This window comes from Peromyscus leucopus, chromosome 3 (genome assembly GCF_004664715.2).
Source record: "Peromyscus leucopus breed LL Stock chromosome 3, UCI_PerLeu_2.1, whole genome shotgun sequence".
NCBI classification, from domain to species: domain Eukaryota; kingdom Metazoa; phylum Chordata; class Mammalia; order Rodentia; family Cricetidae; genus Peromyscus; species Peromyscus leucopus.
In genome coordinates, this window is record NC_051065.1 from 151502245 (window position 1) to 151529079 (window position 26835).

Genomic DNA, 26835 nt, shown 5'->3' on the forward strand with positions numbered 1-26835 from the left:
TAGTTTGACACAGGACATAGTGTTTTGGTGTGTCCGAGCCAGACATCTGCTGTTAGAGTCTTCAGGGTTTTTCTGTGTACCCCTGGGTGTCCTGGAACTAGTGTCATTTTTTCTAAGAAGCTGGCCACCTTGTTTTTTGAGACTGGCTCTCTGGCTTGGAGCTCACCACCTTATAAGCTAGGCTGACTGGCCAGTGAGCCCCAGGGAGCCCCTGCTTCCTATAATTACACACACACACCACTCCACCCAGCTTTTTCAGTGGGTTCTGGGGAATCAAACTCAGGTGATAATGTTCGCACAACACGCACTTTACTGAGACAGCTCCTTGGCCAAATATGATATACTTTAAAGAAAGAATATAAATTTTGACATAACTATAAGCACACAGTGAAGAAACAGCAACAAACCATTTTTTTAAAATATTGCAAAACCTTTCTTTTCATAGGGCATACTACTGGTAAGTCACGTTGCAGGTTTTTTTTTTTTTTTCATTGTTGCAGTTTTAATAGCTCTTTTTTTCTCATAAATATTTAAGGATTAGTCATTTATCATGACAACCTAATTGTGTACAATTAAATGTATCATCATATTTAATGTATTGTTACATTTAGTTTTGTTTGTCTGTTTTGTTTTGTTTTTCAAGACAGGGTTTCTCTGTGTAGTTTTGGTGCCTGTCCTGGATCTCATTCTGTAGACCAGGCTGGCCTCGAACTCACAGAGCTCTACCTGGCTCTGCTTCTTGAGTGCTGGGATTAAAGGCGTGCGCTACCACCGCCCAGCTTGTTACATTTAGTTTTAAACTATTCATTGGGATTATCATTGAGTATTACTTGAATCACATTATTAAGATTTTGAGTAGTATACAGTAGGCAAGTTCTGTGTGTGTAAGGAGGTGTGTAGTGTATATGTGTGCACATGTGTTCAAGTGTGCTCACCAATGCAGGAGTGTATAGAGGCTAGAGGCTGATGTCAGGATGCCTTCCTCTACATTTCCACTTTTTTTTTTTTTTTTTTTAAAAAAAAAAGACAGGGTCTCTCACCGAACCTGCAGCTAACCATTTAGGCTAGACTGAATGGGCATAAGACCCAGGACCTGCCTGTCTCTGCCCCCCAGCACTGGGGCTACAGACACATATCACCACACTGGACTAGTATTTGGGTGCTAGGGATCCAGAATCAGGTCCCATGCATGTAGAGTAAACACTTTAAATACCAAGCCATCTCCTCAGCCTCTTTTGTGTTTGTGTGTTGTATGCAAATGTGTGTGTGCATGCATGTGCACATGCGCGTGCACATGCATATTTGTGTGAGGATCAGAGGCTGACAATAGATGTCTTTCTCTGTCATTCTCCACTTTTTGTCACATTTATTTATTTGCTGGAGAGGGGGTAGCATGTGACACTGTGGTGTGTGTATGAGCACGCGCTCATGCGTGCGTGTGTGTGTGTGTGTGTGTGTGCGTGCGTGCGTGCGTGCGTGCGTGTGTGTGTGTGTGTGTGTGTCTGTCAGAGGACAACTTGTGGGGACTTGGTGAGCTCCTTCCACCTTTATGTGGATTCCAGGGATCAAACTTATGCTATCAGGCTTGGCAGCAAAGGTCTTTACCTGCTGAATCATTTTGTTGGCTGCCTTAGTTTTTGAGGCAGGATCTCTCACTGAACCTAAAGTTTCCAATCTCAGCTAGCCTAGCAGGCCAGCAAACTCTGGGGACCCACTTGACTATGCCTCCCAGCACTGGAATTACAAATATACACAGCCACCCCTGGCTTTGCAAGTGTGTGTGTGTGTATGTGTGTGTGTGTGTGTGTGTGTGTGTGCGTGCGTGTGCGCGCGCATGTGTGTGTGTATGTGTATGCACATGCTAGAGTGTTGAACTCAGGTCCTCATGTTTCCAGCTCTTTACCAATTGAGCCATCTCCCTAGTATCAACTTCCTGTATCTTAAACTCAAAGAGTTGAAACCATTACTAGATTGCAAAGTCTCTTTGAAAGTTACCCACAAAGCCGAAAAGTAGGCGCATACTTACCTTTCAAACAGTATGGTTGAGATGCCCTGAAGCTGACAGCTTCATTGGTCTCTCTCTAGTCTGACACGGGTATCAGATAAGACCCAAGGTTGAGATGAGGACAGAATTCTTTACAAGCAACTGCTACTTCATCTCAGGTCCATCAAGGACCATTCAGTTACCTACCACAATCTCACCAGTACAAATAGTTAAGAGACTCAAAAGAACAAAATTCCTTGGACTTGGACTTTTTAATGATTACATATTCAAAAATACAGACCCTCTTCCTCAATCACTCTTCACTGTGCTTGGTCAGGGGTGACACACGAGGGAAAACTGCCACCTACCAAATTATTCATTCTGTGTTCAGTGACGCCACCCATGTGTCCCTCTCCTGACTCCTGACCAAGTACTCACCTCCCCCATTCCTGCTTAGGATTGAAGTCAATGACTGGTTCATTCTACAGGCAGAAGAGCTGCTCAAGACAGGGCTTAAGGAAACTCTCACTGGAACTTTTCTAAGAAAAAAGTCACTTCCAAGCTAATAAATGTTAACCCCCTAGCTGTTGATACTAAACACAGCTTTTAACATTTGGCTGGACTTCAGAAATATGACTACCACTGTATTGAGAGACTCACATGTGGCATTTCTGTAGAGAAGGAAAGGGTCCTGGAGCTGGAAGTCCAGGTCTTTAGTAATGGGTTCTGTTCTGTTTTCCATGCTGAGCCTATTCATAATGGTGAATCCGTGCTTTGGAGAGGCAGACCTGGAAATCACGGAGCAGGGGAAAGACATTGCTAAGCATAGCATACCTGCAGTATAGCCACATTCTGACGTGTCTGTTAACTTTGCTGTGTACATTGTTTCTCACAAGCAGTCTGCACACATAGGAAATACCACTGCTTTACTCTTGGGATCTCATACCAACATCTGTGCACCACAGACTGTCCTTAAGGTCATTGTTTTTAACTGTACGTGAGGCTGTGCATAGTTCGTATGTATATCTTATCTCCCTGTCTATGCTGTACATTCCTTTAAGACAAAGATGGTAATTGCTTTTAAAAATCTCACTGGCAGGGGCTGGAGGGTTGGCTCGGTGGTTAAGAGCACTTGACGGCTCTTCTAGAGGTTCTGAGTTCAATTCCCAGAAACCGTGTGGTGGCTCACAACATCTGTAATGGGATCTGATTCTCTCTTCTGGTGTGCATGAAGACAGAGCACTCAAATACATAAAATACACAAATAAATAAGTCTTTAAAAAACCTAGATACTTTCAAAGGGTTTCAGAGTTCAAAGCACATACATCATTACAAAAAGATAATTTTCACTGAAAGTATAAATGCTAGTTTGGAATTGAGAACTTCAGGAAAACAAGGCAACTCTGTCAACGAACCTGTGAGATGAGGTACAAACTAAGGTCATGTAACAGCCTGCAGGGCGGACGCTGTGTTCTCTTCAATACAAAGCAAACCGCTTCCTGGACAAGCTACTATAAAACTGCTCAGTGAAAAAGTGACCTTTAGTGAGTTTCATTTTTCATTCATTCAATAAATCTTGAATGCCCCATCTGTCAGGCACAGGGACCCATGTCATACACAGTGTAAACTAACAATCATGTGTCCATTTGCCTGTGCTGAGGGGACAGCCATGTCATAATTCAACCAAGAAACTTCTGGTGACACCCAAGTACAACATCCCCGTTTAACAAAAGCACGCAGCACTCATTCATTCAAGTTAAGCTAGGCTGCTGGGGTTAGCAGGAACAAACAGGAAGAACATCAGTTTTATTTCTCTTTTAACTCCTTTATACTGATAAAGTACACATTGCTACTTTACCACTTACAGGATTGTATTTTTAAAGCCCCAACCCTTGAATTGATGGAAGGTAATCTTTGATGAGCTTATTCTACAAAGAGATAAAGCACTGACAGGCATAGCCTCAATTCCCCCAACAGTCATTTCTATTTAAACTTAAGAGGAGAGGAAAATGCACTCAGAAGACTGATAGAGGGCCCTGGACATGAAATTCAGAAATTCTAGTGACTGTGTCTTCATGAACTCTATTGCAAAGAGGAAGACATGGGGAGGCAGGAGAAATACTTCTTGATGCAGGATGAAATATCTTCTTGTATTTCAATAGCATAACATCTTATGGCATAAACGGTATGGGACTATAGCACAGTTTATTCAACAGGCCCAGAAACAAAGATGTCAGTGCACTAAAAACAGTTCGGAAGGAGAAGTACAGGTGTACCATAGACAGCTTCGTTAACTTAGCTCAAACTGCTGTCATTCCCCACTGAGAAAAAGACCTCTCTAGACCAGGCACCCATGCCTGTGTCGGAAGGAGAGGAAGCAGCAGAGGTTATCTCAATGAGATGGGTTGGGGGAACTAGATTAAGATTATTTTTCTCAGTTCAATGGTGTAACTTATCATTCCGTTAGCAGTGTGGAGTACATTAAGAAGTACTTAAGTGCTGGGTTGTAGTTCAGTTGGTATAGTAGTTGCCTAGCATGCTCAAAGCCCTGGATTCCATTTCCAGCATTACATAAAACTGGCACATGGCTGTAATTCAGAAGTTCAAAGTTATCTTTTGCTACATAGTTAGTTTGAAGCCAACCTGGTCTACATGAGACACCATCTCAAAAATAAAATACCCGAAAATACAAAGCTATATTTGGTTTGGGTACAAAAGAGAAAATAATTATATAATTCAGCAGAAAGTCCTTAAAACCATCACTAATATATATTAATCTATCGCTCTCCTCAAAATAATCCTTCTCAGAAATGAGAAAGAATACACATTGTGCTTTAGTTTTTCTCTTTACATTTTACATTCTGGAGTACTCATGCTGAACAAATTTACTCTGTGCTTCTGGAATGTTCTGGAACATAACATGGACTAACATGCTAATACTCTTGGAGATTCAGACCCCCACATCTGACTGACTTGTAGCCTGTAGCCTGGCTAGCCATTCATCCTTTGCACGCCCTCCCCCTTGGTGACAGGGCAGCTGGCATCCTCCCCCCACTGTTCTGTACTACGCCCCCACTGGCCTCTTAAGGCTATTCTAGCTCTGCTGTCTATGGCCCTATGGGCCTTAAATTCAACCATCAATTGCATATCTATTTCCCTTTGATACTCCTCTTAGACAACGCCAAACTCTCCAAAGACGACCGAGTGCCAAGATTTCTTAACCTGAACTCATCGAGATCATTGCAAAAGTATTACTTCAAAACCCTGAAGACCAATGGCCTGGGTGCCGGGGGTGAACTTCACAAAGAAATCAAGTTGAAGGCCCCAGATTCTTGACCTCCCCCACCACCCGGGCTGCTGGAGTTCTACTAAAGATTTTGTCATTCAGTTCAATCACCGCCATTTACCTAGAGGCTTCATGTGTCAATGTCACCGTGCTCTCCATGCACTTCCATTTCAGCTTCAGTTCATCTGGTCCCAACTCCTAGCTACCTCATGGCAGTCATCCTTTAACACCCTGCCCAACTCCAGTTTCTTTCAGAACAAGTGCCTCCTCATGAGGCTGACACACTGACTCTCCATGCACTTTCTCACAGCTTATTAAGCATCCTCATGTTCACAAGCCTTCAGTTACTCCCTACTGCTGGAAAACTAAACTTCAGAATCCTTAGTCTGCCATTCTATGCTAATGGCATCACTTAGGCTAATATAAACCCTCTACCCCAGAATGGATCCCCACTGTCCCGTTAAACAGGAGGCTGTGTCTCTACTTTTGCCTTTCTTTCTGTTGGGACTTCCTGCCCTGAAGCCCAACCCAAGACCTGTCATTCTACAATGCTCCCACAACCACAGCAGCCCAGTGCGGCTTTTACAGCCACCAGTTCTTGGGGTGGTATAGCCTGCATTGTGTTTATCTTAAACTTGAATATGGGTAAATATGTTTGTATACTTTTTCCTCCAGTCAAGTTGTTACCTTAATCAGGGTGTATATTAGTTTTGTATTTCATCTATGTACTCCCGCTAGGTGACAGAATTCAAGTAAGATATTTATGTGGAAATTTGCATGAATAAAATGTAGTCATTAAGACAATATACATACTGTGTGTCTGCGTGCATGTGTGATACTAATGGTATTGATAAAAAAGAAATTATTAAAAGCATGAGCTTATTAATGAAATTAATCCTGAAACATTATTAACTAGACAATGGAAGACTGAGAGACAGATTCGAGCCTGGACATGCTTTTTTTAAGCAGTTAAGGGTGAGGGAAGGTGAGCCACAAAGCCCTTTCCAGCCAGCCTAATTTAGCTAACAGTGGACCTCTAATCTCTTGGCAGTGCATAGTGTTCACAAACTGTGTGCATTCACTGGAATCAGACGATGGATATGTACCGCTAAACCAAATATTAAGATTTATGTTGGAAATATATCCTGAAATTAGTACCATCAGAATGTACCAGGTCACATTATGTGTTATTTTAGTCCTCTTGCCAACTAGTAATTTCAGATAGATTTGGTTGTTGTACTTCTTTGAAATAAAACTGCCCTTTAATACATGACAAAACTAAGCTAAAACATTATTTCAAAAATTGTTTTTTTAATAAAATATTCTTACCTTGTATAAACAAATAAGGTTCCTTCCACATCAGTCTTCTCCTAAAAATAAAGAAAACACATACCATATGTATGCTCTCTTCATTCTATGGCAGAAAACATGAACTTCTTACAGCACACCAGGAAACCACACACAACTTCAAGTAGGCGAAGTGCCAGGACAGAACAGAGGGGCTACCAGGAAGGGGAAGGCATGAGTTTGACATGACCAGGGCCTACTGAGTGAGCAGCACTTGGTCACTATTCTCTTTCCCAAACACACACTGAGTGGCCCACCTGGCTGGAGCGGAGAAAGTGTGCTTCAGACTTCATCAGAAGGAGATGGTAAGTGTGTAGCCTTCTCCTCCATCCACCTAATCGCAAGCTGTCAAATTAACTGTTACCTGCGCCTCATTACCCTTCACTTCATCTTGTGTTCATTGTCACATTGTGTCACTAGGAGACCAGATGATCTGTCAATACCTGTGCTCTGACTGCTAGACAGAAAAGGGTTATGCTAGAGTCTTCAAGTGAACAAACACCTTCTTGGCATGAAATATGCAGAGTCACTTTGGCCAGACTTGAAATAACATTACACAGAAATATTACCAAGTTAGGACTCAAGAACTGCCAGAGAAAATCTGAGGGAGGGAGTCAAGTCATAGGGAGAGCTTGAGTTCTTTGGCATCCCTTCCACATCTCCAAGACAGGGGGATCCTGCTCATCCACACAATGCACACGCAGTTCTTCTGTTTAACTAGTAATCAGACTATTGTAACTCAGAATTTAATATGTGCTTTTGGTATTTACATCACTTAATTTCAGCATTCTAGTATCCTATTTAAGGCTCCAATATTTTATAATATTTATTACTGAAATTATTTAAAATTAAGTACTGTATAATTTGGATGCAAGATATACACTTTAAGAAAAAGTTGTAACACTAGAATGATGTTTTTTAAAGGTACAGAGTTGAAAGTAATCTGCCTGAGTACATCTGTTTTCTCAGAGACTTAGTGCAGTGGGTTTTGAAGAGTGGTCTCCAGATGAGAAGCAGCATCGTCACCTGGGAGCCCTTAGAAATGCACATTCTTAGGCCTCTGCGCAAACCCCTTCAGAGCTGAACGGGCACAGCTGGCAGCTGCTTAGGTACTCGACACCACTTTAAAAGGAGCTGTCCAAGTCAAGCATCTGGTCCTACGAGTTACACTGATGGGAACTGAAGCAGAGATGTGCAGGGACCTCTGCGCACACACGGCCAGGCTCCTTGGCTAGAAAGTTTCCTACTCTGCCGTATTTGACCTGGGCCTGTTCTCTTTGGAATGCAAATCAGATCTTTCATATTATCAGCACACATACGCTAATTGCTTCCAACTGATTTCTTTTTTGCTCGCAACAAAAATTTTCTTTACTTCAAAAACAAAAAACTTTAATCCCTTTATTTTAGTTTAGAATAATCCAAAATCAGAATTGTAGCTATAACTCACAAAAACAGTTCTCAAACTTGAGTTGTGTTTGGAGTTGCTCATGGGAAGGAACTAGGGCTCAGTGATTACAATATGAGCCAGGAGTGAGGTTTCTGCCAGCTCACACTGAGATAATTCACTGACTTTCCTGTCTCACCCTTAACTCAAATCTTTCAATTAAAACAAAACAAAACATTTTAAGAGCTCTCACTTGGCTAAAAGGAGCTCTGGAAAAGTATTTGCTGCTGGAGCTGTGCTGGCTCAAAGTGTTTGTTTGTTTGTTTTTTAACTTTCTGTACAAAGCAGTGAAATTAGGGTATGGCAAATAGTAAAACAGGAGCTCTCCTCAAATCCTCCAAGTAAAATTGTAAGTTCACAGTTCTGGAGTATTTTAGCCTAAACTCTAAAAATAAAGGTAAACACACACACACACACACACACACACACACACACACACACACACACAGTTCAGTGTTTGAAATAATGAAGAGTATAAATAATGCTGCTTCATAAATTATTAGAATTAAATACATTGCTACACCTGGAACAATTGAAAGCAATGTCTATTTTACTGAATAGTCTAAGATAATAAAAAGTGGGTCAACTTTCTCTCTCCACCGCACACGTGGCAGCAAAGCCACCTCGGCAGCTTCTCTTTCCCGCTGTCTAGGTCTTATCCAGAGCTCTGATCTGCCGCACGGCCCCTCTCAACCGCCCCTGTGCTGCACAGGGACCTCAGGGCTGTTAACCAGAAACAAGGGACACTCGTGGTTCTAAGCCATGCCGCCAGCTTCACCTTGCTCATGTTCAGGACTCGCTATACAACGCCTGCTCACTGCAGGGCATTTGGCAATGCCCTCGTCACCAACACCCTCATCCTCAAAGTTTCCTGATACTGTCAAATGTCACCAGGGTGTGTGTGTGTGTGTGTGTCTGGGGCGGGGGGAGAGTAATCAAATCCAGTTGAGAACAAATGGTCTGACTGCAAAGTAAGAAACAGTACCAGCAATAGTCTTTTGTCGACACATAGGGTATTTCAGGGAAGGAGTCTTTCCTGGCAAAAAGGAGTAAATATGGTTCTAAAATTCCTATTCTAGTCATGGCAAAACTCTTAATTTGTGCGAGTTTGTGTGTGCCTTGGGGATTAAACCAGAGCTGTGCACATGCTAAGCACATGCTCTACCACTGCGCTCTATCTGCAGTACCTTGATCTTTTTTCACAGGAACTCATCCTCTGCACCCACCACTCCTCATCTAAATACCTGCCGTTGATTTCTAATGTAAGAAGGATTCCTCTGCTCATACCCAACCTTCCTTCTTTCTCTTTCATTCTTAAGAATATTCTTACACTTCTGATTAAGTTGACATTTGAAAGGCTCCCCTCCAGGGATCTGAGTGATAGCACAGGGGGACAGCAGTGACAATTTGATTGTCCCCACTGACTGCTCTGTTGTTGAACTAGGTCTTTCTCCTTTGCCAGGCAACCACACAGCCTACAAGATTAGTACTTTGAAAGAATGACCTTTTGCTGAATGAATTATGCCCCATCTGGAGAAAACAAATCCAGGAGGCAGGAAAACAAAACTCCTGTAAATAATGCATTGTGACACCTCTGATGCCGGACCTCGCTGGGTACCTGGTATGCTTAGGTAAGGCTTTTAAAGGTCTCTGTCATACAGGACTGTGAAGGGGCTTTAGGAAACAGGCCACCCAAGGGAGGATGCTCCACTGTACATTTGAACAGCTTCTGATCTTCTGTACGGAGCCTCCCGCTGAGTCAACTTACACCATTAACTTTTATTGGGCCCTACTCTATACTACAGAATTACTTCCAAATAACATTATGCAGCTCTAGAGTAGTGGTTCTTGACCAGTCAGTCGCGACCCCGACACACATCTATCTCCAAAATTATTTTCATTAAGATCATAACCATAGCAAAATTACAGTTATGAATTAGCAAGGAAAATAATTTTATGGTTGGGGGTTACCATAACATGAGGAACTGTATTAAAGGGGCGCAGCATTGGGAAAGTTGGGAACCCCTGCTCTAGAGAGAAGTAAAGCACCTATATAACGACCCAAATGGTAATTTCCTCTGGTGACCATGAAAAGCAGCCTTAGTTAATCGAGCCAGGAATACCCAGACCCCTGAACATTAGAACTCTGCACATTTCTCCTTTGGGTTTGGCTACTGGGAGAACAGACAAAAATTCTTTGCAACTATCTTAACAATTCCTGGCCTTTTTCCAGGAGTGCTGGGCATGGAACCAGGTGCTGTCCCAAGCTCCATCTCCATTTCCTTCTTCATCCTTTTTGTGTTTCTGGTTTCCGGGTCGTTCTTATAACAGCCTACCTAAAGCTGAATTTCCTCAATAATCAAAGTTTTCCTTTCATAAATGTTGATGTTTGTTTCGGACTTGGCGAACACAGCAAAATAATAATAATAATAATAATAATAATAATAATAATTTGAAATCCTTGTAAGCTGTTCTTCATACCCCACTGAACTGTATTAAGACCAATGGTTCTATACTGGTGAATAATATTTGGTACAAAAGTCACCAAAAGGGGGGAGTGGCACCTTTATATGCAAAGGTATGGTTTATAAATTCTATGAATCATTACCTGGGCCAGAACTAATCTGTCTCCCGTTCCAATTCCATTCTAGATGTGAGGGAAACGAAACTCCATCCAGTTACTGTAGGCTGGGGTTCGGTCTTTTGAAATGCACTGAAATGGTTAGGCTACCAACCATGGACTCTACATCAAAGTCCGGGGCGTCCCACGCATACCCATTTCCTCTTGATCCCCCCAAGCGTGCTCTTAGGGGGTTCCCTGCCCTACATTTCTGACTCTGGCTTCTCCACCTCGGCGAGGCTGGACTTGGGGCTCCGCTCTGCCCTCCGCTGCCGGAGCGCTTCTGTCGTCCGGCCTCCAGGCCTGGGGCCGGGCTCTCAGCGGCGCCGCCCACACCTCTATCCATCTTGCCTACCTGGGCGCTGGGTCGCGCAAACCGCCCAGCACCGGGATCGGACCCCGCCCGCCCATCCATGCCCTGCAGCCCCCGCCCCGGCCCCGCCCCGCCGTCCGCGCGCCCGCACGCACCCACTTGTTGGCCCGGTGGAAGAAAGTGTACAGAGCCACCTGGCTGGCCACATCCACGATGCGACTAATGTAGGGGTCGTGGCGTCGCAGGGCCGCCAGGCTGATCTCGTGCCCCTTCCCAGGCGGCCCGCCCGCCGCCGCGGTCGCCATCTTCCCACCCGCCCTCTTGCCCGGCCTCCAGGAAGCCCCCTCAATCGACCGCCGAGCGAGCGACCGCGGTTGGGCGATTTTCCGGCTCTTGGGGACCCAGGCTAGGCTTCGCCAATCGACGGCCGGGCCTTCTCCCGGAGGATCGTCGCCTTGGCAACGAGAAGCCCAGGCCTGCTTTCTGAAGCCGTTTTTTTTCTGCTATTTCTTCCTACAGGAGCCTTTGAGTAGTGTACATTTCCTTCTTGGATGTGGCCCACGCCTTGGCATAGCTCTTCTCTGACCCTTCGATACCAAACCCAATCAAACATAATAACTCCAAGAAAAGAACTCTGGGGGTTCTTAAAGGGTGCACCCCCAAATCCATGAGGGATTCCTTGAGGCTCTCAGAAGCCTGCAATGTCAGGACTGTCCATGACAATGCTGAGACCTGTGTGATGTGTGCACGCTGAGGACAGGTGCACCGATACTGAACCCAGGCAGGTCCCAAAGTGTCCCACCAGTCAGTGAGTGTATTTTTGCTGCTGTGCATTCACTGGAAAACCTGACAAGCAGCTAAAGCCAGATGCTACTTGATAAAATTACTAATTTTGTTAAAATTCAATCCCTGGGAATACTTTTTAAAGTAATGCGGGGGCGGGGGGGCGGGGAGTAGAGAGTGTAGGTAAAACAGCCGTTGCAGGCCGTATTTGCCTCTAGGAAAAACGTTCTGTGTTTGAGTTGGGCTGAATTTGTGGTTGTATTGTTGTTTTTGGTGGCTTCGGGAGGAGGCTTGTTTCTTGAGACAGAGTCTAGCGATGTAGTGATGGCGGGTTTCAACCTACCCCCACTCCTGCCTTGGGGTCTCCAGTACCAGGATTCCCGGGGTGTGCACCGCCCAGCCCAAGGGGTTTATTTTTACTTCCACAGAACATTATTTTAACACGAAAGAAAGATGGGCACACTGGTTATTCAGTTAGATACTGGACAGGTTTCTTCTTAAAAAAAAATTCTTTATATTATTTTTTCAAGACAGGGTTTCTCTGAGTAGCTCTGGCTGTCCTGGAACTCACTCTGTAGACTGGGCTGGCCTCAAATTCAGAGATCCGCCTGCTTCTGATTAAAGGCATGTGCCACCACCACCTGGCTCTGGACAGGCTTTTTCAAAACTAAGATTTTCCTGTCACTTCCAAGAAAACTAGGGATACTTATTGTTGCCAAGGATAATTTCTGAGATTAATTTTAAGAAACAGGCCAGGATCTTGACAGTGTCAATACTTAAATCTTTTCTGATGAGATCAATGGTGATATTAATGAATGCACTTTTAGAAATTACCATCTAATGGAAACTGTTGACATTTGAAAGATATCTCTCTCTTAGCTCAGTGACTCAAGGTTTTTCAGATAATAAAATGGCATCACAAAATCATGTATAGGGTAAGAGATCCATTCAAGGTCAAGGCACACAAATAAATTTCAATGTGCCACAAAATATGAAGAGTTGATAGATGGCATTCCAGATAACTAACCTTCAAGAAACTGCAATTTGTCAATTTTTGATATATCATGGTGGTGATCTGAAAGAAAATGCCCCCCAAAGGGAGTGGCACTATTAGGAGGTATGTTTTGTTGGAATAGGTGTGGTCTTGTTGGAGGAAGTGTGTCACTCTGGAGGCCAGCTTTGAGGTCTCATGTATGCTGAAGATACCACCCAGTGTCCCAGCTCACTTCCTGTTGTCTTTGGATCAAAATGTACGTAAGGGCTCTCAGCTCCAGCACCATGGCTGCTTGCATTCTGCCTTGCTTCCTGCCCTGATGATAATGGACTAAACCTCTGAAAATGTAAGATAATCCAATTAAATGTTCTCCTTTATAAGAACTGCCGTGGTCACGGTATCTCTTCACAGCAATAGAAACCCTATCTAAGACAGTCATCAAAGAATACTCATAGTTACCTGAAAATGGCATTAATGATGTATCCCTTGTACAGTTACATGTCTCGGAGGCCAGGGCTTGTTCCTATATGTGAAAGAAGATATATATGGCCGCAGATTGTAGGTAGAAACAAATACAATTTCACTGTCTAGTAGGCCAGACATGAAAGATAATTTTAAAAAATGTACATCATTGTTTCATTTTGTTATGAGAAGATAATTATTTTTCATGACTCATATCTATATTTAATAGTTTTATGTTTGTTTTATTTTGTGTTTTTTAAAGATGGGCTTATGTAGACAATGCTAACCTAAAACTCCCTCTATAGCCAAGGTTGACTTTGCACTCTTGATCCTCCTGTCTACATCTTGTTACCACTCCCAGCTTCCTATGTTTCATGTGCTTGTTGATGTGTGATTGTGTATTCACACACACACACACACACACACATATATATTCATGTGTGTGTGCAGGTACATATGAATGTGTGGGGAAGGCAGAGACTGACATTGGGTACCATCCTTCTTTGTTTGCCGCCTAGTCTTTTGAGATAGGATCTCTCTCTGAACTAGCGCCCTTGTTTTTATTTTTAAAAATTTATAGCAATACCTTTAATACAAGTGCTTGGGATGCAGTGACAAATGAAGGCATGGGGCTGGCATGCAGTTGAGATCCCTTTTGCTTTTGCAGAGGACTTGGGTCTGATTCCAGGCATCCACACTTAGAGGCTCACAACAGTCTCTGTCTCCAATTGCAGAGGATCTCAAGCCTTTTTCTGGCCTCCAAGCACCAGGTGTGCAGTGAATGTACATACACACAGGCGAAACACAAATACCCACAAACTAAAAAGAACCTTTGAAATAGTGTGATGTGTATGTGTGTGTGCTGTGTGTGTAGTGTGTATGTGTGCCTGTTCATGTGTGTAAGTGTGTGTGAGCACAGACATGGGATTGTGCATGGCCCGCATGTATAAATCAAAGGACAACCTCACTGTCAGCCCTTGCCTTTTACCTTGTTGGAGGCACAATTTCTTGTTCACCACTGCATACACCAGGCTAGCTTGTCACCACTGCATACACCAGGCTAGCTTGTCACTACTGCATATACCAGGCTAGCTTGTTCACCACTGTATACACCAGGCTAGCTTGTTCACCACTGCATACACCAGGCTAGCTTGTCACCACTGCATACACCAGGCTAGCTTGTTCACCACTGCATACACCAGGCTAGCTTGTCACCACTGTATACACCAGGCTAGCTTGCCCACAAATTACTAGGGATTTTTCTGCCTCTGCTTCCCATCTCCCCATCAGAGTGCTGGGATTACAGAGAGGCACTTCCACATTCAGCTGTGTGATTCTGGGGATCTGAACTCAGGTCCTCCAAGCTGTGTGATAAGCACTTTTTTCCCACTGAACCATCTCGCCAACCCATTCTACCCTTATTACAAATGAATGAGTTCTTTGCAGTTATCAGCTTTAGTCACAGTACAATGGCATAACTCACATAAATGAAACTTCTTGGAGAGAATTCTTAATTTATAAAGTGTTAAGTCTTGAGACTAAAGGGTCGAGAACCACTGATATAAACCATTTGTTTGGCATTAAGACACCCTAAACCCACATTTGTAAATTCTGACCTAATTGGCAGGGACAGGTGCATAAGTGGCCTCTCAAGGCAATAAATGACAATATCATCTTTATAGTTAGAACTTTCTCTTTACTGACATTCTTGGTTAGACTCCATTTTGAATTTCAGTCCTATCAAATATAAGTTTAGCCTCCCAGGTGCAGGAGAGTACAGCAGGATCTTCTAGACATTTTAAAACTGGGCCTGAGGCTCATTGGCAGTCTAACCCAGGATGTACATTCATATATTAGTGTAAAGGTTAGTGTTAATTGTCTACTTGACAGGCTTTAGAATCACCCAGGAGAGGCACTTCTGAGCACACTTGTGCACTGTTAGCTAGGCTAGTCAGCTGGGGAATTACCTTGATGAGGTAAGTTGGGGTGAGAAGAGCCGCCAGGTGGTACCATTCCCTGGGCTGAGATCCTGGGCTACAGAAGGTGGAGATGGTAAACCCTCATTTCTCTCTGCTCCCTGACTTGATGTGAGCTATAACTGACTGCCCCAGCCTCCTGGTGCCTTGACTTATCCTTGAACTGTGAAGTGAACTGAATCCTTTTCCCCTTGAGTTCCTTTTGTCATAGTCACAGGAAAGGAAGTTGAGATGACTGGTATCTGATATAAGCTAAAAATGTCATGAAATAATATTGTATTAGTTCTCTAGAGGGATAGAACTGATAGGACAGGATGAGTGTGTATGTGCGCACGTGTGTGTGTGTGTGTGTGTGTGATTTATTAAGTCAGATTACATGAAGACAGTAATAACAGTTGTCTCACACTTGGAAGGCTGAGAACCTGGTGGCTGCTCAGTGCACGGAACTGACTACCTCATGGGTCCCAGTATGGCACTGAATACCTGGGTACCTGGGCAGCTGCTGTTCCTTACTCAACAATGGGAGCCTGGAAATGCTGGTTCTCGTAGCACTACCAGCAGCAAATCAACTCTGTGGGAACAGGGGAGACCAGCAAGCAAAAGGAGTAATCTCCTTCTGCCACACCCTCTTTTTATCTGGGCTGCATTTAGAGGGTGCTGGCCACACTTGGGATAGATCTTTCCATACCAATCAATCAAGGCAATCAATCAGGAAAATTCTTCAGGTGAGGCTCCCTACTCAGGTGATTGTAATTTGTAGCAAATTGATATCAAAACCAACCATCACTAATATTAATTGTTATAAATAAATACATATAGAATTAGATAGCTGGACACACATACACTGTTTTCATTTAAAAATGTTGGCTGTGACTCTGTAAAGTTGATTTCATGATCCACTGAAGGACTGTGACTTGCAGTTTGAGAAACAGAATCAAACCATGTTGTCTACACATTGTTTGGTCCTTATGGCCTTTTATTCCCTTTCAGCAGCCAAACAAAGCTGACTAGACACTGTCCCAGGTTAGCCCATTAACTCACTGCTGATTCTACTCAGCTCTGTGCTTCTGGTCACATACTTCTAAAAGTAAGCTCGTCACTAAACTTCCTTCCCTTTGGAGACAAACAATGTCTACGCCCTACTCATAAGGTCCCAACAATAGGTCAAAGTTTGAATTTGCCAAAGTCCACCTTGGAGATCCAATGAGTTTACTGGGCTTGCTTATAGAACACAGGCGAGGGGTTACTGGCAGGAGCGTGGGTGACCCTGAAGCAGTAACATTGCAGAGTTGTTAGCCGGCATTGATGATGTTGGGTCATCCTCATTGCCAACTAGATGAAGCCCTCTCACTTACTCATGCCCAGTCTGTGTGCTATGGTCCCTTCACTAGACCCTAAGGCCATACTAGGACAAAATTGCATGTAAATGACTTGTGAGGAATGGCTGAATGTGAGTAGATGGAGGCCCAGTGGTCTGCCCTGACCCTTCTGCCTGGAGGGAATGTCAGCAGTCCACAGGCCCAGCTGATGGACTCTCACAAGTAGGTGCACCTACACTCTTGAAAACGGTGCCTGTTTTCCTTGGAGGATAGCACTGTGCAACAACGTTTAATTTGTCCTATGGGCAAAGCAGAGTTTCCTGGTCAACTCCGGAGCCCATCCTCAGCTCTTCTGCCTCTGTTCACTTGGAGGAGCACACAGATTCTGGTGTGTGTTTTCCTCACTGAGGACAGTGTTTTGCCTTAGCTTTTCCCCATCACCCAACAGACCATTTGTCTCTTAATTTTTCAGTCTTTCCATGTTGAAAGTGAGATGAATAAATCCTGCTTTCCAAAGAACAGACTGCTCTGAGCTCAACAGAGAAGTCAGGCAATACAGAGGCCAATATGGCAGCAGTTCTCAAAACCTTCCTAATGCTGCACCCCTTTAATACAGTCCCTCACATTGTGGTGACCCCCAAAAACCATACATTATTTTGTTGCTACTTCATAACTGTAATTTTGCTACTGTTATAAATTATAATGTAAATATCTGTGTTTTCTAGTGGTCTTAGGCAACCCCCATGAAAGGGTTGTTCGACCCCCCAAAGGGTCACGACCCACAGGTTAAGAATCATTGCATTATCATACCAGAAATATTCATAAAAACATGCAGGCCTTATCACCTGAGTGACCAATACGGCCACAGTCACAGGGTTCCTACAGAGAGCACACTGCACGAAATCTGTCCATCCCTTCTCCGTGACTTGTTCAGCACCATGCCATTCCCAGGCCTGAGCTCACAAGAGATAAAAAGAGCATCCTGCCACCTGCTTACAGATTCACACAGGTAAATCTTAGTGAAGGATTTGTTTCTTGTCTTTGTCTGGTGCTGGGATTAATGAGTGTGGCACCCCATCTCTGTTCAACAGTCCTGGGCTTGGCAGTTTGCACCCGAGTACCTCGCACATTGCCATCTGTGTTCCTCACCTTCTCCTTGAGTGACCTTTTCCCAGAATGCTCACACACTGCCTACTTCTCTGCGGAACTCTTTCTGCCTTTGAAAGCCGCATGTCCTCCATTGTCACTTTTCTTGTGGCACTTAACTTAGTAGGCCCTGAATTAGAGCTATTAACGTATTTACATGATATCTATATAATTCTAATTCTAAAGAGGCTGAGATAGGAATTACCATGATAAAAGAGAATCGTTACAGAAAGCTTAAAGCAGTTTTTGCACTTGCACGAACCTCGCTTAGAGCTTCTTTACAAATAAGCAGATGGAGCAAATAACTACTGGTTTTATGTAATAACATTTTTATTTCATATGTTTATTTTTTATGCCCTTTGTTGTCTCTGCACCACTTGCTCCAAGCCTTGTGCATAATGGAAATTTAGAAAATGCTCACCCTATTGAACAAAACCTGAATCAGTTGACTTTCTACATTAAACATCTGTGTTTAAAGAGCCCTGGATTTACAGCATATTCAAATCCAAGCTGATATAAAGGAGCACACAGTAGTGAATTCTGATCTTTCAGAGTTAAATTATAAGGGATATAGGGAGAGATGGAAAGGGTTTTTTTTTTATTTTGCTCATAACTTTTTTCAAATCATTTTTAAGCCCTAAAGATCAGAAACCACACTTGGCAAGAGAAAAGCACAAATGAGGCTGAAATGACTTCAGCTTTGGCAGGTTGCTCATCTCTCTGGCTCACAGAATATCATTCTTTCTCTTTGTTGGCCCTAAATGTCCAAGGTCTGGCCTCCCAGGGTGGTGCCAGGAGTCTGTGTATTTCTGTTGGAATAACCTGTGTGTTTAGAATCAGTTTATCACCGCTCCTGTCAATACTGTAGGTTTAAGATCGGTAAAGGACAACTTCGAACAGACAAAGGCCCTTTAATCCGTATCCCTTCTGCTTCCATCAGCTCCACAGAGTGGCAGGATTCCACAGTGTCCCCACAGTCCTCAGCCTGATGCTGCAGGCTAACAGCATGCCTTCAGGGTTCATGATTATCTTGTAATTGACATTATGATAGAAATATGTGCCAGAACTTTGTTCTATGGGGTTAGATACTGCAATTCAAAATAAGTATGTAGAGTGATGAAAGGTACTGCCTGTGTCTGGGATATTTATACCAGTGTGATGACAAGACAAAATTGGCCACATAATTCAACAAGGTAACTGTAAATACAAAATGCAAAATGTGCTTGCAAATACAATATACAAAAAATGGTCTTTGTAGCATGTATGAATGTTTGCATACAAATGTGACCAGCCTTATTTTTCATAATAATTTAAAAATACAAATACACAACCTGCTTTCTTGTTCTCTTCTTTGTTCTGTAATTGACCTGTAAGTTAGGCTGTAGTGGAAAAGAGTCGGTTCAAGACTGCTTTGAGAACTGAGTATTACAAAGTAGCTTTACCCCAGCCTGCTGGGAATTTTATTCCAAACAATGGTAGAGAGAGAAACAGTTTAAAGAAATGGGTTATTGGTTGTTTTCAATGCGTGGCTCACTTATTTCTTAGGCAGCTTAGCACAGCAGAACGCAACCCACCCTTCAAAAGAAAACATAGTTTAATCTCTTCCTTTCATTAAAAAAATTGAGATTATAACGTAATTACCTCATTTCTCACCTCCCTTTCCTCCTTCCAACCTCTCCCATGTACCCCCTTGCTCTCTCAGAAATGTCTGGCTGCCTTTTCTTTAATTACTGATAAGTACATGTATTTCTAGATATACGAGTACAACCTGTGTCTTCTGTATGGTGTTACTCGTATGTACATGTTTTCAGGGCCAACCATTTGCTATTGGATAACCAGTTGGTGTGCTCTTCCCTGGGGAAGATGATTTTTGCTCTCAGCATTCCTTAGCTGCCTGTAGTTCTGTGTCTAGGGTTGAGGCCCCATGGGATTTCCCCTTCCATGTTAGCATGGCCATTGGTGCCGTCCTTGTTCAGGTCTGGTTTAGGCAGCCATGTTGGTGAAGCTTCGTGGGTGTAACTTCTCTGATCTTTCTAGGAGACACAATCTCACAGCACACTCCCTGGTCCTCTGGCTCTTAGAACATTTCCACCCCTCTTGTGCAGTGATCCCTGAGCACTAGGAGCGAGTCATTTGGAAGGTATGTTGGAGAAAAGAGACAGAAGTGAGGTGAAAACTAGGGATTTGAGGAAGAAAGAGACTTGTTAGGTGGACTTTGGGCAGGGAAGGAGGTAACCTGTGAAAGGGCCAGAACTTGTCTAGTCTGTCTCAGCAGCTCTCTAGACTAGACCTCTGCTAACCTAAGCTGGAGAAGGGTTGATAATGTAAGCTGTAGGGTGGAGAAACTAGACACACACACGCTTTCTTTAAAATTTAACTTATTTATTTATATTTATTCCCCTCCCCACAGTGTGTGTGTGTGTATGTGTGTCTTTGTGTGTGTGTGTGTGTGTGTGTGTGTGTGTGTGTGTGTGTGTGTAAGTACAGAAGCTCACAAGCAGTGTGGAGGTCAGGGGACATCTCCTGGGAGTCCATTCTTTTCTGCTACCTTAAGATCTGAGTGAGATCCATCCTTGGACGGAACACAGACAGTCACACTTGTTCGGAAGAACCTCTCCTTGCTAACCCATCTTGCTGGCCACAGACTCTGTTTGGATATCCCTTGGCCTCTTCACCAGCCTCATAAACTCCAACAATTTTAATGTCATTTTTAGGGAGCAAAGTGAAGATTTAGTGGGGCACAGAATCTCTACCATGACATCCTTTGAGTTTTGAGGTGAGAGGAAGTGTCTTGAATTCTGCAGGAAGAGATAATTGGCTTGAAATGGTAATACAAAATGGTGGCAATTCATACTCTTGATTTTTGTTTCAGTTGACTAGCTACTTGATTACCAAGAAGGAGGAAATGGTGTGGAAAGGGGAGTGGTAGCTGAGACTTCAGGAGACACGTCTTCCTGCTTTTTGCTTAGTGTACCATGGAAGAACTAATGGAATATGTCTCCAGGTAGCCTGCTGTGCCTGAGAAATCACATGTGTCCTGTCATTGTGGACGTGGCTGGTTTTGCATCTTGTCCTGGATGGAAGGGAGGGTGGGGGTTGTTACTAAATTGTTCTTTACACTGATTTGTTATTATAGCACCATGTAGGGATCTTCCAAATGACTATCTGGTTTGAGTAAATACAGTTCTGGGCATGTCAGCTTGTTTCTGTGTGGGATAAATGTAGCTGGAGAATTTCTCTCCAGCTCCCGCCAAGTCCTGCCAGTCCCAGAGCCCACTTATAAAATAGACACACAGACTCTTACATTATTTAAACTGCTTGGGCATTAGCTCAGGCCTATCATTGTCTAGCTCTTACTCTTATATTTAGCCCATTTCTATTAATCTATACTTTGCCATGTGGCTCGTGGCTTATCAGTACCTTACATCTTCCTTGTCCTGGTGGCGGCTCCAGGCAATCTCTCCCTTCTTTTCCTGTTTCCTCAATTCTCTTCTCTGTTAGTCTTGTCTGGCTATTGGCCAATCAGTGTTTATTTATACAGAGCGATATCCACAGCAGATAAAAAGTTCAATGTCTGCTTCCTAGCTTCCAATTCTGTGGTTTCCTTTTACATGCCTTCTGAGTGTATCAAATGCATAACAAATTTTTACAGACATGTATCCAAGTCTAGAAACAAGGCTGAACAATCTGCTCACTTTCTGTGAGCAGTGAAATTAGGTTAAGACAGCAACCTGTTAAAGATGTCTTACTGCCATCCAGAACTGAAACTGTGGGCTTTGAACAAGAAGAGACACTCTTCTTTTACTTTTTGCGGTGGTGGCACACACCTTTAATCCCAGCACTTGGGAGGCAGAGCCAGGTGGATCTCTGTGAGTTCGAGGCTAGCCTGGGCTATAGAGTGAGTTCCAGGATAGGCACAAAGCCATACAGAGAGACCCTGTCTTGAACTCCCCCCCCCCAACTCCGCCAAAAAAAGTGTTCCTTTATTCTCAAGGAAAACAGTTACTGTGGAGAGGAAGAAATGTTTACTTTTGCCACGCACTGAGTGGCTGACTACAGAGAGACCCACCTCCTCTCCAGATGGTCAATCCAGGTGAGCACATATTCCAACTGGCCTGCAATCTGTAAGAGCATTAGGAAAGAGTAGCAGAGACTGTGGGCAAGTTTCCTAATTACCACATGCAGTAACAGTCTACTGTGGTAGCTTTCTCTGACACTAATTACTCTCTTTTTAAATGGATGTGTACAGACTGAAGGAAATTGAACTTACAGTATTGTATGTACTGAACTGAACTCTTAAATACATTTTACTTTAAATTTTTTCATATATTTTGATTATATTTTCATAATATAGTCCCTTCCCCAACTCCTCCTAGATCTTTCTCACCTCCCTACCCACCAACTTCATGTTCTCTCTTTCAAAAAAGAAAAAAAATAAAAACAGACAAAAAATACATGAAGAAGATCAAGAAGACAAACATACCAAATCAAAACCACACACACACACACACACACACACACACACACACACACACACACACACAATGACAGCTAGGAAAAAACCCACAAAGAACATGGAGCTTTGTTTTGTGTTGGTCAACTACTCCTAGGCACAGGGTACCTAGAGTGTGGTTGATATACAGTGTCACTCCATTGGAGAAAACTGATTTTCCCAGTATATAACAATTGCCAATAGCTTATTGGTTAGGGATTTTGTGTCTACTTCCTCTTCTTGGTGCTGGGACTTTGAGTGTTTTGAACCTGTACAGATCTTGTTCATTTTGTTACAGTCTGTGTGAGTTCATATGTGTATCAGTCCTGTTTTGTCTGAAAGACACTGTTTACTTAGAGTCATCTACTACCCCCAGCTCTTACAATCTTTCTGCCTCTTTTTTCACATACAAACCCTGCAATCTACAACAGAGACCTGCCTGCAAGATACGCTGGTGTAGTCAGACGTTTTCCTGTGTCCTGCCTGGTCCCACAGCTACTCAGACCCAAGTAAACACACAGAATCTTATATTATTTATACAGTATAAACTGTATACTCCATGGCAGGCCTCTTGCTAGCTAGCTCTTACATCTTAAATTAGCCCATAACTATTAATCTATGTATCACCATGCGTTCTGTGGCTTTACCTGTGTCCCATTACATGTTGCTCCTTAGGTGGCTGGCTCGCGTCTCTTCTCTTCTGTCTTTCTTCTTCCTGTATATCTACTTGTATTTCCTGCCTGTCTCTAAGCTGCCTTGCCATCTGCCAATACAGCTTTATTTATCAACCAATCAGAGCAACACATATTCACAGTGTACAGAAAGACATCCCACAGCACATTGGTGTAATAGTGGCACAGATTTTATAGATGTAACCAACCACTTTTGATCAGATTTAAGGTCCAGTTCATCAGACAGGACCCATACCTGACACTGCTAAAGTAGTTGAAAACCTAGTAGTTGAGACTAGATGGGCCATGAGCCTAGGAGAGAACCTACTATTACTATTTTGCTAAAGGAATGTAACAATAAAATGACTCCTAATGATACATCACTATACCCATAGATCAGAGTGTTGCTCAGCCCTCATCAGAGAAGCTTATTCTTTCAGTAGATGAGAATTAAAGAGATTCACAATGAGACAATGTGCAAAGAGTGAGACAGTTTGGAGCACACAGCCTTAAGTGGGTTATCTTTACCCCTCCCCTCAGGGCTCAGGCTTCTTTTCAGAAGAGAAGGTGGAAAGATTGTACTGAACTGATCTTATGTCCAAGGGGAGAGGGTTTAAAAAAAATGACATGTTTTATCTGAAGTTAGGACCTGAAAACATTGAGAATTTGGGGGCCAAAGGGCTAACAGGCAGGTAGAGAATCTGCCTGACACAATGTGAGTGGAGACTATGTCCCCGATTAGTCCTCTAAGCCCATTATCAGTAGTCCATGTTGGTTCACCTATAAGAGCCCACAGACCAAATCTGGCTTTTATCTGCTTTGTAAATCAAATTTTACAGGGACACAGTCACAGCACTGTGTTGTCTATGCCTGTTTCACCTCACAACAATGGCATTGAGAACAGAAACCATAAGCCTACAGCATTTATTATCTGGGCCTTTACAGATGAAGTTTTTGGTCTGTATCATTTAAACAAATCAATAAAGACATTATGCTGATAATATTCTACCTTCCCAGTAGACATACAATCTCTGTGTGTATTCTGAACAAATAATGTATCAGAAAGGGTGACAAAATAAATTCCCAGTTTCTATTCTCAAGGAATTTAAAATCTAATTGAGATGACAAAGACTAGCACACATGTAAAACAAACAAACACAACTCCACAATATGAAATTAGAAATTTAGCTTGATACATATGCAAGTACCAGAATTTGGAGAGGAGGAAGTGTGGGCAGGGACACGACTGGTGGTAAGAGAAGGTTGTGTTTGCTATGATTCAGTTCCAGGACAAGAGAATCTAGATCCTCCCTGGAGAGATGCTGTAAGTTGTTTTGTTTTGTTTTGGTTTTTTTTTTTTTTTTTTTGAGACAGGGTTTCTCTGTGTAGCTTTGTACCTTTCCTGGATGCTGGAATTAAAGGTGTGCACCACCACTGCCCGGCTGAGATGCTATAATTTGTCTGTCCTGTATTTCTACTCTAGTACCATTTAAGTCACTGCTATTTTGGGTCTTGTGATTGGGAGATACCTTACTGACCAGAAATATTTCTGAGTAACCTCAGTTGACTGATTGTTCTGGGGTTTGGAATTCCTTCAAGCTCCTCCAACTACAGAGAATTTACTCACAGAGTTTAATGTTCTTCTTTGGAGATGATCTCTACAAATGATCTTCGAACCCTAAGGCACCCAGGTCTAAACCTTGGCTCTGTCTCCCAGTTGTGTAACCTGGGGAGGGCTCTGCAAACACTGGCCCTCAGTTTCCTCAGTATAAAACAGAGCTATTGATAGTACAAACTTCATGAGCTGTTATGAGAATGAAGAGGCACAACATCTGTGAAGTGTTTGGAATGTAAGAGCCCACTACAAAGCTAGGTCTCCACACACATTAAGCTGTGGACCATTGCCCTCAATAATAGCATGATTTTTATCCTGGGCAAGAGGGCGGCATGGATTCCAGAATAAAAATGAGCAGTTTATTGATAGTATTTGAAATATACAAAGGTAATGTGCAGAGACATTGCTCTACATTCTTAGTTTACTAATGGTTGTGATTTTCTATGATTACCTTCTCCAGGCTCTGCTGTATCTGTGATGTCTTTAGGGACCTTGAGTCAGGGAGTGTGACACAAAAAAGTACAAAATAATAATCTGCATGAATATGTTGCTGCAAGACTCTGGCATTTTCAGGAATGGTGGTGGCTGAATTTGGAGGTACGGCTGTTGGTGGGGACACAGCCTCAAGAGTTTTTGGCTCTGCTCTCGTGGGAGGAATGCAGAAACCACACTAGTTCTTATCCGTGATAAGAAGATAACAACGTTTATTTTTGTGCCTATTGTGGGGATTGCTGAAAGAGCTCTTTGGCACACTTTAAGTGTTTTGATATAATCATAAAATATGAGGCTTTCCAAGGAGGAGCGTCCGGAGGCAGCTGAGCTTTCTCGACAGGTAACGTCTGATGGAGGTATTGTTCTTTGTCTTCTTTGAGGTAGTGTGAGGATGAAAGGGCAGAGTGTTCCCACATTTCCGGGTGACACTAAACCGTTCTCTCCCAGTTAGTACTTTGACCCTGGCTGTGTAATGGAGACTTCCAAGAGTGGTGACTGGAACTCCACCCCAGGATACTGGCAGGGCTATTGCTAAGACCTCTAGCATTAATGTGCCTATTAAAAATCTTGCTGGGCGGTGGGCGCACGCCTTTAATCCCAGCACTCGGGAGGCAGAGCCAGGCGGATCTCTGTGAGTTTGAGGCCAGCCTGGTCTACAGAGTGAGTTCCAGGAAAGGCGCAAAACTACACAGAGAAACCCTGTCTCCAAAAACCACAAAAACAAAAACAAAAAATAAATAAATAAAAATAAATAAAAATAAAAATCTCAAACACTGCTGTTTGAGTTTATTTGCTTTTCTTAAGAATAGTATGGACTTATAAAAGAAGATTAGAAGCTGTCAGAAAGGCAAATATCTTTTTTTTTTTTTTTTTTTTTTTTTTTTTTTTTTTTTTTTTTTTTTTTTTTTTTTTTAGTATAAATGAGCCGTGTTTAATCTAAATTGAGAGAGAAACCCATCCTGGCCATTCCTCTGTGAAAGAGGAAGTAGTTACTTGTATGCCAGGTAACCTCTATGTTTAATTGTCTGCTTGTCTGATGCTACGGCTTTATGTTGGGAAGGATGCCAGGCTGGGAGTGGCGAGTACTTCTGTGAGTGACATAGGTACAACCCTACCCTCTTGTAGCTCAGCACCTCTGTAGACACTCACAGATGAACAGGTAATCATGATAAAGTTGAGGTGGGGGCTTTGTCAAAAGTTTGGGGTGCCCTGGGAGAACAGCAGAAGCACGAGGGGCTTCAGTTACTCGACATGAACTGTGGAGTGTAACAAAATGAAGACACTGCATCCTGTCTTTGTGCCCAGACCACAGTGGAGCAGTCCTGACAGCCACAGGCTGGGCCTAGTTATTCCATGATGTTAGACTCTTCTCGTCTGGCCTCATAGAGGATCTAGAGACTTGTCTGAGTAATGTCATGGGTGCCATCTTAAAGTCACCGTGGTCCCCACTGGTGTTGGGACACATTAGACTAGGAAAGGATGTTTCAAAAGCATCTGGAATTGGGGGGATTTCCTTCTCAGAGACTGCAGGTATGGCCCCAGTGTCTACCTATGCAAGGAGCACCTGCTTTGACTGCTATAGTTTCACCTGCCTAGCTTTCTCTTGTTCCTTTCCTCAGAAAACAGACTGAACTGTCTACTTCTTCACATCTGCCACTCCAAGGCAGGGAGTAGAAGCCTAGCTCAGTCTAGGAAAGGCTGGCTGCATCTGGTATACTCTGTCCCCTCACCTTAAGATGGAAAGTCACCATCCAGTAGAACCAACATGGCATACTGTCTGTGGAGCCATATGCAGTCCTTTGCTAACAAAGGAATGATTTGGCTTTTGCTTCAGTTAGCGATAAAACATCACAAAAACGAGACAGTGTTAGCTTATCACAGTCCCAAGTTC

The 26835-nt window shown here is 43.1% G+C and overlaps 2 protein-coding genes across 25 annotated transcripts in view; one reads left to right on the forward strand and one right to left on the reverse strand.

Moving 5' to 3' along the window:
• Positions 1-11318, reverse strand: part of Dcp1b (decapping mRNA 1B) — a 40581-nt gene extending 29263 nt beyond the window's left edge. For 3 of the 6 annotated variants that reach the window (XM_028880529.2, XM_028880527.2, XM_028880525.2), the window contains exons 1-3: positions 11150-11318; positions 6600-6640; positions 2645-2772 (exon numbers count right to left, since the gene is read on the reverse strand). In XM_028880529.2, coding sequence (XP_028736362.1) covers positions 2645-2772; positions 6600-6640; positions 11150-11299 — 319 coding nt within the window. In that variant the 5' untranslated portion in view covers positions 11300-11318. Of the gene's footprint in view, positions 1-2644; positions 2773-6599; positions 6641-10669; positions 11032-11149 lie in introns of those variants that run through there. The other 3 variants (XM_037204223.1, XM_028880528.2, XM_037204224.1) reach the window with 3 other exon arrangements.
• The window catches only part of Cacna1c (calcium voltage-gated channel subunit alpha1 C), a 659151-nt gene that overhangs the window by 11484 nt on the left and 620832 nt on the right, over positions 1-26835 (forward strand). The gene's annotated exons all lie outside the window — the stretch shown is intronic.